At 54.3% G+C, this 15,060-nt stretch overlaps 1 protein-coding gene across 4 annotated transcripts in view; it reads left to right on the forward strand.

Annotated features, from left to right (window-relative positions):
* MBP (myelin basic protein) overlaps positions 1-15,060 on the forward strand; it is a 115,009-nt gene that overhangs the window by 40,612 nt on the left and 59,337 nt on the right. For all 4 annotated transcript variants that reach the window (XM_038525739.1, XM_038525740.1, XM_038525742.1 and 1 more), the window contains exon 3: positions 5,564-5,648. In XM_038525739.1, coding sequence (XP_038381667.1) covers positions 5,564-5,648 — 85 coding nt within the window. The remainder of the gene's footprint in view (positions 1-5,563; positions 5,649-15,060) is intronic.

The following is a 15,060-nucleotide window of genomic DNA, read 5'->3' on the forward strand; positions in this document are numbered from 1 at the left end:
ATACACGTAAAGGTAGCATTTGTAAATCGGTCTACACGGAGGATTTATATGGGTTCCCCCTATCCTAGCCCCAAGGTAATAGATGCCCAGGGAACCTCGCAGAGCTGACCCTCCCACACTGAGTGGTTATTCTCCTCTATCTCAGCCGTGGGGGTCAGAGGGCATAGGTCAGGATCAGCAAATGAGCCGGTGCCAGATGGCAGAAATAGGATTGGAGAAGGACATTGCCTGTGCCTGGGACTACCGCCAACAACAGAGGGAATAGTGTGGTGGCCAGAGAAGATCAGAACCACCGGCACCCCCAGAGCAGGCTCATCTGGCTGCAGAGGTGGCCCAGCTGGGTTAGCATGGGAAACCCACAATTTCCCTGGACCAGAGCAGTGGGTGGTGGCTGGTCCCATGGCACACCTACTTGAGTGAGAACTGGTCAGATCATGTGGAATGTGCTCAGAGGACTACATAGCTGAGTGCGGTCAGGGCATGGAGCGGGGGGATGCAATGCAGAGCTGGAGACCCCAGAGAGTTTTCTCCACTGGGAGAGAGAAGGGGCCACACAATAGGGCTTCAGTCAGAGGAGGGACAGGATTGCCTCCCAGGATGTGGGGAAGAATATCCCTTCCATATCCTGAGACCTGGGCATTTGCTGCCAGAGCCCCTCCTGGCCAGAAGCCCCACCTTCTCAGAGTGGGGAGCATCCCATGCTCCCCTGCCAACCCCTCTGGGTGGGTCTCCCCTCCCATGTCTGCCTCCTGTACCTGCTAAGAGATCCATGCGTCTGAGAGTCCCCAGGAGTTGCCCTACACCCCGACAGGTGTTTTCCTGAACTTATCTTCTTTCTGCCACTGTCAAGAAGACCATGTACGTGGTTCAAAAAGAAAAGCAAATCGTGTCTTTGAGCCTTCAGACCATTATGGTTAAGACACAAAACAAAGTATAAAAATAAAGTTCTTCAGCCAGTTGAAAACATTGTTCTATTCTACAAGCATTTTTGTTGCTCAGTTAAAAGAACATTTCTTGCAGAGCTAAGTATTTGTCATGTATTATAAGAATGGATGGTGCCCGGTGATAGAAACCACCCCTAGCACACCCCTGCATCAGTTTTAAGATCTACATTGCTCTTTCTCAGCTTGTCAATGCGAGACTGTCAGGGAATCTCAAAGCCACAGCAGCGAGAATTTCAAGTGATACCCAGGAATTCATAGCAGTTTGTGCTTTTTTTTTTATTGATGGCTCCCAAGCCTTGCAGTTTTCAGAGTTATAATAAGCCATAGTCTCCCCACCACAACCAGAAGATGGCCAGGATTCTCCGACCCCACGCCACCACTTGTCTGGGGCAGACTTTTCTGTGTCCTTGTCCTTGCAAAGAGAAGAATCTGTCCCTCTGTCATGATGACTAGAGAGCCACAGGGCTGGCCTCTCAGCCACGTGCTGCCACCTTTGCCTCTTCTCCAGCCTTGCTGCCTTTTGGCTGGATACTTCTGGAATACTCAGGAAGTGGGGAGTAAGCAAACCTGCCGAGGGCCTGGTGTGGTGTGGCCAGGGGTTATGCTGGCGGCCATAGGTCTCCCTCCAGCCCCTGGGGCGTGAAGATCAAAGCCCATCCAGCTACGAGGAAGGGCTCCGACTGGGCATGGGCATGTGGACCCGACAGCCATGCCAAGGCGTGTCCCCTGACCTCCTGCCTCCTAGGCAGGGGCCCTGGACTCCCCAGACCTTCTTAATTACACTGCATGCCCCACGAACAGTGCCAGACAGTTTAACTCCACTCCCCCCAACACTGCTTCAGGTCCAGGTTGGGAGTCAAAGCAGCCGACCAAGCTACCCAGGCACTCCCATATTTCTATTTAAAGAGAATTTAAAAACCCTCCCAACACTAAATTCTGTTCTATCCCTGGGTTTCCAATTCATGGTGGTCGCCCAGAACCAGAAAAGAGAATCAGGTGCTATCTGCTCTGCTGCTCCCAAGAGCAGCGTGGACGAGAGACTCAAGGCCCTGAGGAGAAAGGGTGGATAGAGTTGCACAGGCCCTGCTGCACTTCTGCATGAGGATGGGAGGGACCAGACGCCTGGTGGCGTTTGCATGGATGTGTTGCTCAGGGGCATCACCCAGGGAGCACAGGCCTGTTGGCTCGAAAGGAGGTTTTATAATCACACAGGAATGATGCCTGTCGAGTGACGAGATTAAGTACTTGATCTAAGAATGCAGCAAGTTGCTTGATTTATAATGAGTACTGTTTCAATGTTGTTGAATAAGAGATCTCATCTATATTTAGAAATATTTTTAAATTGACATTTATGTGAGTTTTGTCTTGTGTTTTCCCCTGAATTAATATGAAAAAGTCAGTGGATTCTTACATGGGTCAGCTCTCACATATTTAGGCTGCTGCAAGTGAAAATCAGTACCAATATTGTGAAGAAACCATAATCCATTGAAATCCTTTAGACACTTGGGAGTCACAGACATGATTTGAGAATCAGGACATGTTGGGGCAGTGACACTCTGGGTCCTGGGTCGTGGGGACTGACCCTCTTTGCATATCTTCATCTACAAGAAGCTTTTATTTCTTTACCCTGAAAATTCCGTTATGTTTGACACACATCATCTTGATTGTGTTTGTTTTGCTTATGGACATTTTGCTTATTGAAAATGTGTTATTCATGAGGATATATTTTCTATTCATGGAGAAGCAACAGCATCAGGTCTCAGAAGAATCTTTTTATTTGGACAGAAATGAGTCAGTAGATTTCCCGGGCTGCTGGGTACTTTCCACACACCATCCTGCACAGCCCGTGTGCTCCTTGCTCACTAGTCGGGTGGAGGTGAATAAAATGGCAGCTAAGTCATGTTTACTTCAGTATTTCTCCAGTAATACTTATTTTGTACTTAGTGAAGAGCAGGACACTGAGGTCAGCCTCAAAGAGAGATGTGAAACCAGTACACATGACACAAGGCTCCGGCTGAGGCACAGCGGATCCAGAAGGGCTTCCTGGGCCAAGCTTTATTCCATCTAGAATTAAAATGGTAGATCTGGAAAATCCATCCTAAACCACCTCCCACTGGAGCAGAAGTTACCTGTTGCAAACATAACAACTGAGCAGCTTTCTCTCCAGCACTTGGTGGGGGTGCCAGGCATGGGCGAGGTCTGTAGACAGAGAGGGTTATGGGGCAAGGATCTGTTCGCACTTTACAGTGTGGTGGGGAGAGGAGTGCACCCATGGGGAGTGGGAGCTGCCTGGCATGCAGAGGGGAGGAGCTCAGGCCCTTCCTGGGGAGGAGGAGGAGGAGGAGCTGAGGACCCAGGCAGGGAAGTGGCCGAAGGCTGGCAGGGTGAGGTCCTCCCTCCCGCACACTCTGACCCGCCTGGACCCTGAGGGCAGGAGGTTGGGAGGTGTCCAGGCCCAGGGACAGCTTGGTTTCTGTAACTCTGGGTCCCACACAAAGCCTGTGACGTTGCTCCCGTTCTCAGAGACCCCGATTCCTGATTCCCAGCAACACGAAATAGTTTCTTCCCCGGTGTTGTCCGTAGGATGGACAGCACCGTCTTGCTGCTTTGGCTCTACCTTTCTCAACTGCTCGCCAGGTGGAACCGCCCCAGCCTGGGATCTCCTGCCTTCACCTGCTCCCGCCTGCCCGGGACGGAGTAGAGACCCCACACTCATTCGGTGTGGAGGCTTCTGGCTTCCGGAGGGCACTGGGGACAGGGGCAGGGACAGAGGGCCCGCTGTGATCCACAGGACTGGCCTTGGCCTCCCCAGAGCCAGGAGGTCCCCTCCCCCTGGGCGTCGCCTTCTCTCCCACCTGCGGCTGCCTGCCTGTGCCTGTCCCTCCCTGGGAATCTGTCTTTCTGAATCAGACCTTCCGTTGATGTGATAGTAATTTATGGCTTCCTCACGGGAAAACACGTATTAGTCAAGATGGGTTTTGTTGCAAGTGGCAAACCTAGCTCCGAGCCCTGAGGCTCGGCGGGGAGGGGAAAGTGCAGAGACAGGATGTCTGGCTGGGTGGGTGGGCGCCCCCGGAAGCTTCTGCAGGGCTGCTGCCGACCTGGGGGCTGTGTGCCCACTCTCCAGAGCAAGGGAAGCTGGGCCTGGCAAACACGCCCCCAAGACATGGCATGGGGACGGAGCTAGGGAGAAGGCAGGTAGGTGCAGGAGCCACGGCAGGAGGGAGGATCTTCATCTTTTTTTTCCCCAGAGTTTCCATTTTTTTAACACTCAGTGCCTGTGTGCCTCCTAGGCTCAGAGCGCTTATAGATACTGACTTGATGAACCCTCATTTCAACCAGCACATGCAGCCACACAATACCAGTATTTCCGTTCTTTTATAGCGAAGGAAACTAAAGCACAGACTTGTCCAAGGTCACGCAGCTCATAAATAAAAGCCAAGCCAGAGCATACTCCCAAGCCGTCTGGCTCTGGGGTTTAGTGTTGCTTACTGTGCCTGTCCACCCCCCTTCAGAAGAAGAGTATAAAGTGAGAACAGTACGTATCTCTCAGCCATAGCTAGAGACTCAGGGAACGAGAGAGGTTAGGGTGGGGGAGTGATGCAGAGCAACGGTGGAGCCCAGAGTGAGGCCGCGGGGAGCACCTGGAAATGTCCCCTTGTGCCTGTGTCTCGTGAGGCAGCAAACCAGAGCCTGCACAGTGCGGGTTATAACCTGGAAAAATGCAAACCCAGTAAATGGTCCTGTGCAGGAGCCCGGAGGTGCTTGTGGGGGTAACTGAGGCGCAGGGCGAGCTGTGGGTCCCGGGGAAGCCACCGCCAGGGTTCCTTGTAGGGACAAAGGTGAGAAACAGAGCAGAGTACAGGGCTTGGCAGGGGTGCCGAGGTCGTGGGGGGATGCGAGGGGTGCTGGGGTGGTGGGAGGTGGGGAGATGTGGGGGCGGTGGGGCCTGCGGGGCGCACGGCAGGGGCAGGCCTTCCCACAGTGCTTGGGGCAGGGCCTCTGGCAGCTGCACTCCCCGTCACACTAATGAAACACAGTTGATTAAACAAATAGAAACTAAACCATATAGACTTTATGCCCTTCAAATTTTAAACTTAAAGAGAACGGGCACCCTGGTGCCGCGGGTGGAGGGCGGGCAGCTGGGTGCCACAGGTGGGGCTCAGGACAGAGCAGAGGGCCTGGGGGCGCCACCTGGCGTCGGCCAAAGCGCCCGCTCCCCCAGGGCGCCCCACTCCCCGGCGGCCAGGGCGGGAAGTCGGGGAGGTCCGGGAGTCAGGCTCGGTGCCGGCTCCTCCTGCGCATGGCTTGCAGCCCTCGGGCCTGGCAGGCGGGGGGTGGGGGGGCTCCTGGGACAGGCACGGGGTGCGACCTGGGGCGTTTTATCCCAGGTGCCTCCCCTGGAAGTAGAGGATGCTTGTGGGCCCGGGCGGAGCAAACAGGCCGGAACTGAGACTCCTCTGCAGAAACCGCCCTGAGCCCAGACACGGTCTTACCCCTGCGAGGTGAACGGGAATGGGACTGTCGCAAAGTTGAGACGCACCACACAGTGTCTAGCGACTACCTTGTTGATGAAGCACCACCTCTCACGACAGGGCCCTGTTTTGTTTTGTTTCCAGGCTGGAGGGACTCCCCCAGGAGGAGTGGACCGGAGGGGCGTCCGCCAGCTGGCCCGGGAGGCCTCGGAAGACAACGAGGTGTTCGGTACGTGACAGGGGAATGCGAGGGCGTAGCTTCAGGCGACAACCCTGTGCAGCTGCACTCACGTGGGGAAGGTTGTAATTTTTTAATTACGCGACTCGTCTATCAGTCTGTTCCCAGCATCGACAACGCAGACGCCGCAGAACCGTGGGGTAGGTGTCCTTGGCCGGCCTCCTGCTGGCGGTTCTCCCCGGTGGGGCCTGTCCCGAGCTGTCGCGTGCCTTGCACGGTCGCTGGACGCTCCCCAGAGGCGTCCCTACAGTGCGACACTTCTCCAGTTATCTCTGTGGCCATTCTTGGGTGGAAAACCTAACGGTGCCTCTACGACATGACTGACAGGGAAGTGAAGCTGTCCCAAAGCGCAGATAGCTCAACCACAAAGAATGACTCAGCGAGTATTGGAAAATAACTGTTTTCTATAAAAGTTTCCTTGTCTGTGGTGCCCTGCTGACAGTCATTGCTTTTACGTACGCGGTTCAGAGTCGTTTCTGTGCCCACTGGGGAGAATGAACGAATGCGTTTTCATTTGGTTTCAACATTAAAAAAAAAAATCACCTTTCGCATGTGACTACGATGCTCAGTGACTTGCCCACGACCACACAGCGAGGCTAGACCCCATGCAGACGGGTCCCTGTGCCTCACTCTGTTCTCTTCTCCAAGAATTCCCAAGGAGGCAGGAACAGGGGGGCAGCGGGGCACCTGCCCAGACCAAAAATCCCTTCTGTTTCTGTGATTCTGTCCTGGGTAAACACCCGTCATTCCAGAAGTACCACTGCCCACTGTCTCAGTATCTTAAACTGTCCTGAAATGTAACTCGAGGGCCCCGAGACTGGAAACAACCAGGTGGGTTTAATGGAAACCAGTGGGGTCAGCGCAAGAAGAATCCACAGCCCCGCTCATACTGCAGCATGTTGGTCCTTGTGGGAGCTGGGATCGGGCGGGGGGGTGGGCTGCCGGAGCATAGTCACTGCCTTCCATAGCGGGGGGGGGGGCCCCCATTCCTCGGCGGCAGAGGTGCTGGAGGGACCAGGGGCAGCACATGAGGCCAGGCATCCACGCAGGCCTCCCAAATGCAGACGGAAGGCAATCTGCAGGCCCGAATGGAGCATCTGAGTGTCGATTTCAAGAATCAATCCGCCTGTGAGCCTGTAAAATAAAGGCTCCTCTAGACGGCTTTCTACTCCCATAATCCAGATGATGTACATAAACACATCAAAGAACGACAGAATAAAAATGTCCAGTTTCAGGTTTTCCATATGACAAGAGTACCTTCTAGAATGATTTTGGCTAAGCTTACTTATTTTTGTAGCAAACATCATCTCACGATTCCCCAGGTGAAATGCTGTCAGGATAGTTCATAACGATGCCCGTCATTCTCCTCATCAGACAAACATGTACACGCTGCACATGTGTGCAATGGGAGAAGGGTCTTGTATCATGAGCGTTTCCTTCAATCGGCGTGAGCACCATGTGATCTCTGAAGCTTGTTCAAAGGCAGCTTCAGTACAAATAGATACTCAGTTTGCAGATGGATTTCTGTAGTTGGTGAAAACCAGGGGGCAGGTGCCCATTTCCGTTATGTCACAAACTTAGGTTTGTCTTCTTTTTTTTATATAAATTTATTTTTTATTGGTGTTCAATTTGTCAACATATAGAATAACACCCAGTGCTCATCCCATCAAGTGCCCACCGCAGTGCCCATCACCCAGTCACCTCCACCCCCCGCCCACCTCCCCTTCCACCACCCCTAGTTCATTTCCCAGAGTTAGGAGTCTCTCATGTTCTTCTAATGGAAAGAAATGGGGGGCACAAGCAGACTCTGCCTGTTGTGTCTACTGTGATGGAGATGCTCGCGTGCGCCCTTGCGTGCAGCCCACGTGGGGTCAGGAAATGACTAGTCATCCACTTCACAGCATGTGCCACAGACACTGAGCCCAGGCTGAGTCACAGCAGAGGGCGGGTGTGAGGAGCCGTGCCAGCTGACCGCATCCAACCTATGGGGAGGCCGGCCAGGGGGGCCTCGTGGCTCCCACTGTTCTGTGCTCAGCAGGCCTGACTAATACAAACCCAGAGGCCCCCGCTGAGCTGCCTGGCATCTGCTTTTTGAGCTTATGGTCATCTCCCCCTCCTGCATCAGCAAAAAGAGCAGGGGAAAGTCTGCAACCCCATCCTTACCAAGCTGTACCAGGGTGCAGGAGGCATGCCAGGAGGAATGCCTGGAGGCTCCCCTGGTGGTGGAGCTCCTCCCTCTGGTGGTGCCTCCTCTGGGCCTACCATCGAAGAGGTTGATTAAGCTAACCTGACATTAATTAGGTCTAGTTGTTCCACACAACATTTGAAGGACCCAAATTTGTAGCAAATTCCACAGCAGTTGTAAAGTCAAGTGCTACAGTAAATATCCTGGGCATTCCTGATACTTGAATACAGAATATGTGCACAGAGAAAGGAAATAAACATTGCACTTTATAAACACTGTATTGTTAAGTGGAAAATGCAATGTCTTAAATGAAACTATTTAAATTTAGTATTTAAAATTAGCTAAAAAAAAAAAAAAAATTCCTTCTTGGAATCCAGAGAAACCCCAGAGTGATGAGGGGAGAAGCAGCTACATGGATCTTGACTGTCGATCTTGACAGTCTAATCTCAGAAAATATATCTGAGCATTCCTTTTCAGTTATGAAGTGTTCTACAAATGTCACTCCACATGGAGCCAGCAGCTGCCTCCCACTTTTCCTGACTACACAATAGTTCCCCGAGTGCGATGAAAAACACCATGCTTTCGCAATTCTCTGAACACCCGTGTAGCGACTGTCTCCCAGCTCCTAGCCATCACACTGCCCTTGGGTCAGAAGCATGGCCCTGTCTCCTTCATCCGACATGTATGAGTCTGCAAGGTTTCCATGAAAGTCAGGAGAAAAGCTGTCGTGCCTCAGCTGGTCAGAGTCCAGGCTTAGGGACAGAAGTGGAGGGGCCGGGAAGGCTGCATGGTGGGGGACAGACTATGGGAGGCTTCCTCCCTGAGGGCTGGAGCCAGTCCTTTCCCAGCAGCACATGGGAGACTTTGACCTACCTTTTCATTTCATGGGAAAATCCCAGGGAAGGACTGTTCTTAATCTAAGCAAATCACTGGTTAGAGCACACTCGCAAATCTCTTTGTGTAATGTTTTTTCCGACGGTGTGTGATTATGCTTAGGACGGTTTGCCTGGTTACCCAGAAAGGAAGAAAACACGGTAGCCCAGGGAACCACGTATCGTCAGAGCTTTGGGGAACCGGGTTATTTTGTGGTAGTCCGGTGAGCGAGCTTTTTTTGAGCCATGCACCCACACATATGTCATACGTGATCCTCATCATTTGAAAAGAGTCAGCAAGGAAGGCAGCTCATTCGTCCCCACGCCCTCCCTCCAGAGTTCACTGGCAACGGAGCTAACGCAAGGGCAGGCCAGGTGGTTGAGGTGAGCGGAAGCCTTGGGTCTCCCTAAATTGTAGTGACAAAGGAGCAAAATCCCCCAAAGAGGGCAGCCCTGCTCTTTCCAGAATAGTGTGGTTCCTTCCAGATGGGACCCACATCTCCAGAGTCAGAGCAGAAGAGATGAGTGCCCCGCACATCAGGTGAGCTCCAGCACAGCTCTGCAGGATTGCAGGGTCGCGAGAACATAGCCTCCCTGCCTCAGTGCATGATTTGCGCATGGCTCGTGCATGGCAAGGTGAGGTGCACGTGGCTAAGTGAGGTGCACCCTGCCTCGGTGTGTGACACATGCATGGCTAAGTGTGGTGCACCCGGCAGGTGGGGACAGACTCCTATGGAGAACCATGGGGGGAATCCCTCACTACTCAAACACTGCAGGGAGAATTATCGATGTACACTGTTCCGCAAGAAAGTATTCACCCTGGGAACATTTCAGTTTATACGAGTACGACATGTTAAGTACATATGTGTGTGTGTGTGTTTCACAATGCTTGAGTTAGCTCACAATAAGAAAATACACAGGGGAACAAAATAGAAAGAGCATGAAGTCGAGGTCAAGTCAAGTAAGACCATGCAAGTCAACTGAATGGCGGTTGTGAATATGTTGAACCTGGAAATTCCCAGCTGCCCAAATGGAAAATGAGACCCTGTCCTTTTTTTTTTTTTTTTTTTAATTTCTCATTTTATGTAAGAGGTAATGCCACTGCACCACCTATTAGCTGTGCCATTTCTTGCCCATGTGCTCATCTTCATGGGCCTTGGTTTCCTCCCAGGTCAGCAGGGGAGATGAGAGAATCCACCCACGGCTCATGAGCAAGCCGACCTACGTCCACCTGGAGGGCACCCTGTCCCTCCGCGGTGACCGTCAGCGGGAAGTCTGTGTGCATCCCTCAAAGGATGCAGCTGTGTTTAGCCCGTTGTAAGAACTTTTCTCCTACTTAAATTTTTATCACCAATAATCACGTGGCCATGGACCACCACAGGGTATTTTCAGAGCAAACGTAGTGATTAGTTTCATAGGTGGGTTATCATTATAACCTACTGGTTAATGACTTCCTCCAACCTGGGCACACAGTTTAAGGCACATGTCCTGCTTATGACCTGGCCTTGTCGGTGTCATGTGTGGCTTGTGCACACCCTACCAGGACCTCCAGGGCATGGGCTGGAAAATACTCTCTGCCACAGACATATGTTCTGTGAGAAGTTTAAAAGCTCATTTTTGTTTGTTTGTTTCCAAGACGCTTCCATGAGGAAATCTTGTTGAGATACTATTTCAAGAAATATTTATATTTGGTCAGTCCTGATTACTAGACGAAGCCACCAAACTAGAAGAAGCAGTCATGACTGATGCAAAGTTCTATCTCAAGGCGGTAATGACTGAAGGCCGGGGACGCACTCCGTGGCTCCTATGGACCCCTGGTTCACGGACCCTCCGCATGGTCATCAGTGCCCTCCAAGAGTGGCTAGTGGGCAGCCTGCTCCTGAGAATCGTGGACGCTGACTTTCCTTTATTGCTAATCATGGTTTGATTGTGCTGCCTGAGCCTGTTATTCATCCCTGGGCCAGCAACGCAATCAATATTGAGCGTGTCATTGGGGCAAATATAAATCTTAGAGTCAGAGCCACAGATCGAAAAGGAACTTTTGACCCCCCAGTCATAGAGGTGAGCATGTGCAGGCCAGGACAGAGCCCCGGAGGCCACAGAGACAAGGCCACAGCTCCTGCTCTGGCCCTGCCCTGAGCCCCACCAGGGCACAAAGGCTGATCCCGGGGCACCCAAGGGGAACAGAGGCCGCTTTCATTCTGCATTTGGTGGGTGTGTTAAAGCAGCAACACAACAGGAGACGTATTATTCCATGCATTTGCCTGCCTGTGAGTGGTGCTTTGTAGCTTGGGACCCACGTGCACCTGCCTCCCAGTTCCCAGGCAGCCCTGGGGGTCCACCCTGTTTGTATACTGGGGCTTATGTATTTCCAGCCAACACCTGCTCCTGGGTAGCTCTGGAGCAGGGGATGCCCCAGGGCCCTTGCGGTCAGCGTGGGGCTCAGGCCTGGGGAAGCCTCTACTTGGCAGCCCCGCCACAGTCTCTTGGATAAACAGCGTCACCAACTGACTCGGAGTTTGGGACCAGGCCTCTGGTAGGACTCACAGCCCCGGGTGCCCCTAAAGCTGACCTCTAGGTTGTTGTGAGGGACAAATGGCATCAAGAAAAGTAGCCCCAGGGGAGCATATGAGGGAGGAGGCAGGGGCCATGTGCAGGGCTGCCACTGACCAGCGGTAGGTGGCACTGCCACCCACTGTCTCCACCCAGGGCACATCCCGGAAGCCTGGCCTCCAGATGAAACCCCCCGCACTTCCAGTAGCCTGCCCACTTGATTGTACGTGTGGTATTTGAATGTAGAAGTGTGGATGCGCGTGTGCCCCCTTCCCTGAATCTTCTACCCTGAGGCTCATTTTGCAGACAGGCCATCTAAGGAAGGCTGTGGGGGGTAGGGGACAGTAAAGGCCGGTGCCCGGAGGAGACTGACCCATGCTCAGGACCCGGAGCATCTCCCCTTGGCCACGTGGCAGCAGGGGGAAGTGTTGCTGGTGCTCCTCAGCTGGCAGCACTGGTCTCTAACGCTCCCGGGACCCCCAGGCTTGTCTGGCTCATGGACTAGGCAGTCACCACTGACCCCTGCACCGCAGTGTCCGGCCCACCGTCAGCACTCCCCTGGAAGATTCCAGGAGCCCACCTGGCTGCCGCTTCTGTCTGGACCCCCACCCTCGCTCCCAGCCAGCCTCTTCTCAAGACCTTCATGGAGCGCATGGCCCAGGGCATGCACTCCCTGCCCAAAGCCCCAGCACCCTTACCACAGTCTGTGGCCCCCGTGGGTGCCAGGAGCCTCTACAGCTCCCCCTACACTCCCCTGCCTCCCTCACCCACCTTATCTCTGTTCCTGGAGCACAAGGCCTTTGCACAGCTGTGCCCTCCCTCTGGAACACTCTTCCCCAACATCTGGGTGACGAGCTCCCCACCCCTTCCGGTCTGTCCCCAGACATCTCCTTAGTGAGGCCTCCTCTGACTAGCCTACGTAGAAGAGAGCTGCATTAGGACAGGGGGCCGAGCTGCCCTGGGACAGGGAGGGAGGGCCCAGCCGCGTTAGGGCGGGGGTGGGGGGACCTAAGCCACGCTGGGTCGAGAGTGGGGGGTGGCAAGCTGAATTAGGACGGGGGCTGCCGAGCTGTGCTGGGCCGGTGGGGGGGGGGGGGGCGGCAAGCCGCACTGGGATGGCAGGGGTGCGGTGAGCCACGCTGGGACCAGGGGGTCCCAAGCTGCATTATTAGGATGGGGGGGAGCGGGGGGCCGCGCCAGCCTACCGAACACTAGAATCTCAGAGCTCCACGTCATCTTCCCTGAGTCAGAGCCCAACGAGGCCAGCAGTGACTCAGATACCCAAGCTGCTTCCACGGGCGACGTGGGGAGCCAGAGGGGGGCACATCTGCAGGGAGACAGCGTCCATCATGTCCACTGAGGCTCTGTGGGTCACAAATAGTCCCATGGCCCCAGCACCAGCACACAAGCCCATCTCAGGGCCCTGTCTGGCCAAGAGGATGGGAGCCAGGATCGAGTGACACTGCCTCTTGCTGGGGCCTGTGTCGTCGTCTGCCCCCCAGTGCCCCTGGGAGGTGGGCTCCCCATGGCAGACACAGGGCCGTCCGTCTCCCTGCCGAGGGCCTGGCCCGGGTGGCTTAGGGTTTGGTGATAACGCAGGGATCTGCAGGACCCCGCCCCACCCCCTGCACTGTCCTCTCCTCTCCCTGAGACAGACTTACAAATTGCTGTGTTCTGAGGACACTGCCATTCAGACAACTCGACCTACACTTGAGCTTTTTGCTCTTGAGAATTTCTGCCTCTGGCTGCTGCTGAGCAAATGATGTGCCTAGAACAGGTGCGTGCACCTGCTCCCGTGTGCACGTGGGTGCATGGACACATGCCCGTGCAAGTACACGTTCTTCCCACTGAAAAAATATGCCTGATACTCTGAGAGCTGCTTTTTTTCTTTGAAATTATAAATGCTACAACTATCTTCATTCCGGTATTTTCATAAAAACAGCTGTCCATAGATACGGTTTGTGGTTTTGGGTCTAGTTGATCTAACGTGTTCCATGGAAATCCCCCATAACGGTGAAGCCCCTGTGGGAGAGTGGCTGCCCCCACCTTCTGAGGCACCCTGCAGAGATCACCCCCTGCAGGACACCCCTGACTGCACAGAGGCTGAGAGCCCCTGCAGACACAGGTGTGTGGGGCTGGGCATCTCCTGGCCATCAGGGCTTGTCCACTCCGAGGCCACACCGACCTGTCACAGCAGAGACTAGTGTGGGTGGCTTCCTTACCTTGTCTAAATTTAGGAAATGCAGAGTACCCCCTCACCCCCATCACATTCTAGGGAGGGTCAAGGGAGGCTCCTCCAGGGTGGGCATGGGCTCGAACAGGTTCTCGACACCTCCTCGCACCATCTGTAGGTGAGGTCAGGTGAGGAGGAAAGGAGGCTAGGAGGCGGCCCGCTGCACCTGAGTCAGCAGAGCAAGTCCAGCGGAGGCTCGCTCCGAGAGGGAAGGCCGCTCCTGTTCCTGGACGGCCTGACAGTGGTTGCCCCAAGCACTCAGCCCCACTGGTCCTGGCCTTCACTGTAGAAGGGGCGGCTGGGAGTCACTTGAGGCCATCAGAACCACAATAGGATGCCTGAAAGCCTTCCAGAACAAAGAGGGGACACAGACTTCACAAATGCACAAATAGCAGCTGCAATGGGCTGCAGCCAGGGGCAAGCGGCAGGTCCCACTAGAGACCCAGGGACGTGTGGCCCTCCCGGCCCCTCTCTGTGGAACCCCACATCTCACCTGCTACTGTGCACCTGATGCACAAGCCTCGGGTCTCGGGCTTCCAATCTGAAAGCGCCCATGGTGGCCCCTGTCAGTAAGGGTTACTGTGTCCCATTCCCACCTCATACCTGAGCGTGCAGAGTAGACTGTGCTCCCAAAGCCTCGGCCACCGAGAGCACATCCAGGAGCCCGGGGCCAGCAGACAGGACCCGCTGGCAGGCCAGACGGCACTCACACACACCCCTCCCAGCTGCCATGACTCAGGAGGTGCCACAAACCTCTCATCCTTCTCTCCCGCTAAGGCAAGGGGCATCGGGTGTCCCCTCCATGAACCTCTATGGGGTGAGCCTCCCCACTTGCTCACCTCTACCAGGAGCGTTACTGTCAGTATTTTTTAAATTGAAGAAATGAAGTGTTTAGAAAGGAAAATAAAACAGCTCTGGATTTAGCAGCACTGTAGGCCAAACACAGCCAGACTCACGCTGTCCTTACCCATCACGCCGACTAACCCTGCTCCTGGCCACACCACGGCCCTGCAGAGTTCCACCTACAGAATGCAGTTGCATTCTGACCAGTTTTCCCTTGAGCTGTGGTGCATGATGTGCCAGGAAAGTTGTTAGTGGTCCTGACTCCTCGCTGTCCCTCCTGGGGCTCCCTGGCTCGCAGCCACTAAAGGGTCGAGTGAAAGGCAGGTCCTTGCTTCAACCCAGGCTTCCTCCTCTGAGTGGAGCATCACCACCCTCCATCAGCAGTGCTGCTGGGCTCCCAACCTCCCCCTGCACATCTGAATCCGGAGAAGCAGCCCCACATCTGTCTGGCAGGTGACCTCTTGTACCTGTGATGGTGGTGGCAGGTGGGCTTCTAATCGATGTGATAAATGTGGCATGGTGCCAGCTGATTTGAGGTTATTGTTTGGAAGGTCAGAGGCAGTTAAAGATACTCATGTTTGGGAGGTCAGGAGCAGTTAGAGATGCTCGTGTACAGGTGGTCAGGGGCAGTAGAGATGCTCGTGTTCAGGAGGTCAGGGGCAGTTAGAGACGTTTGTGTTCGGGAGGTCAGGGGCAGTAGAGATGCTCCTATACAGG

This window comes from Canis lupus, chromosome 1 (genome assembly GCF_011100685.1).
Source record: "Canis lupus familiaris isolate Mischka breed German Shepherd chromosome 1, alternate assembly UU_Cfam_GSD_1.0, whole genome shotgun sequence".
In the NCBI taxonomy this organism is placed as follows: Eukaryota; Metazoa; Chordata; class Mammalia; order Carnivora; family Canidae; genus Canis; species Canis lupus.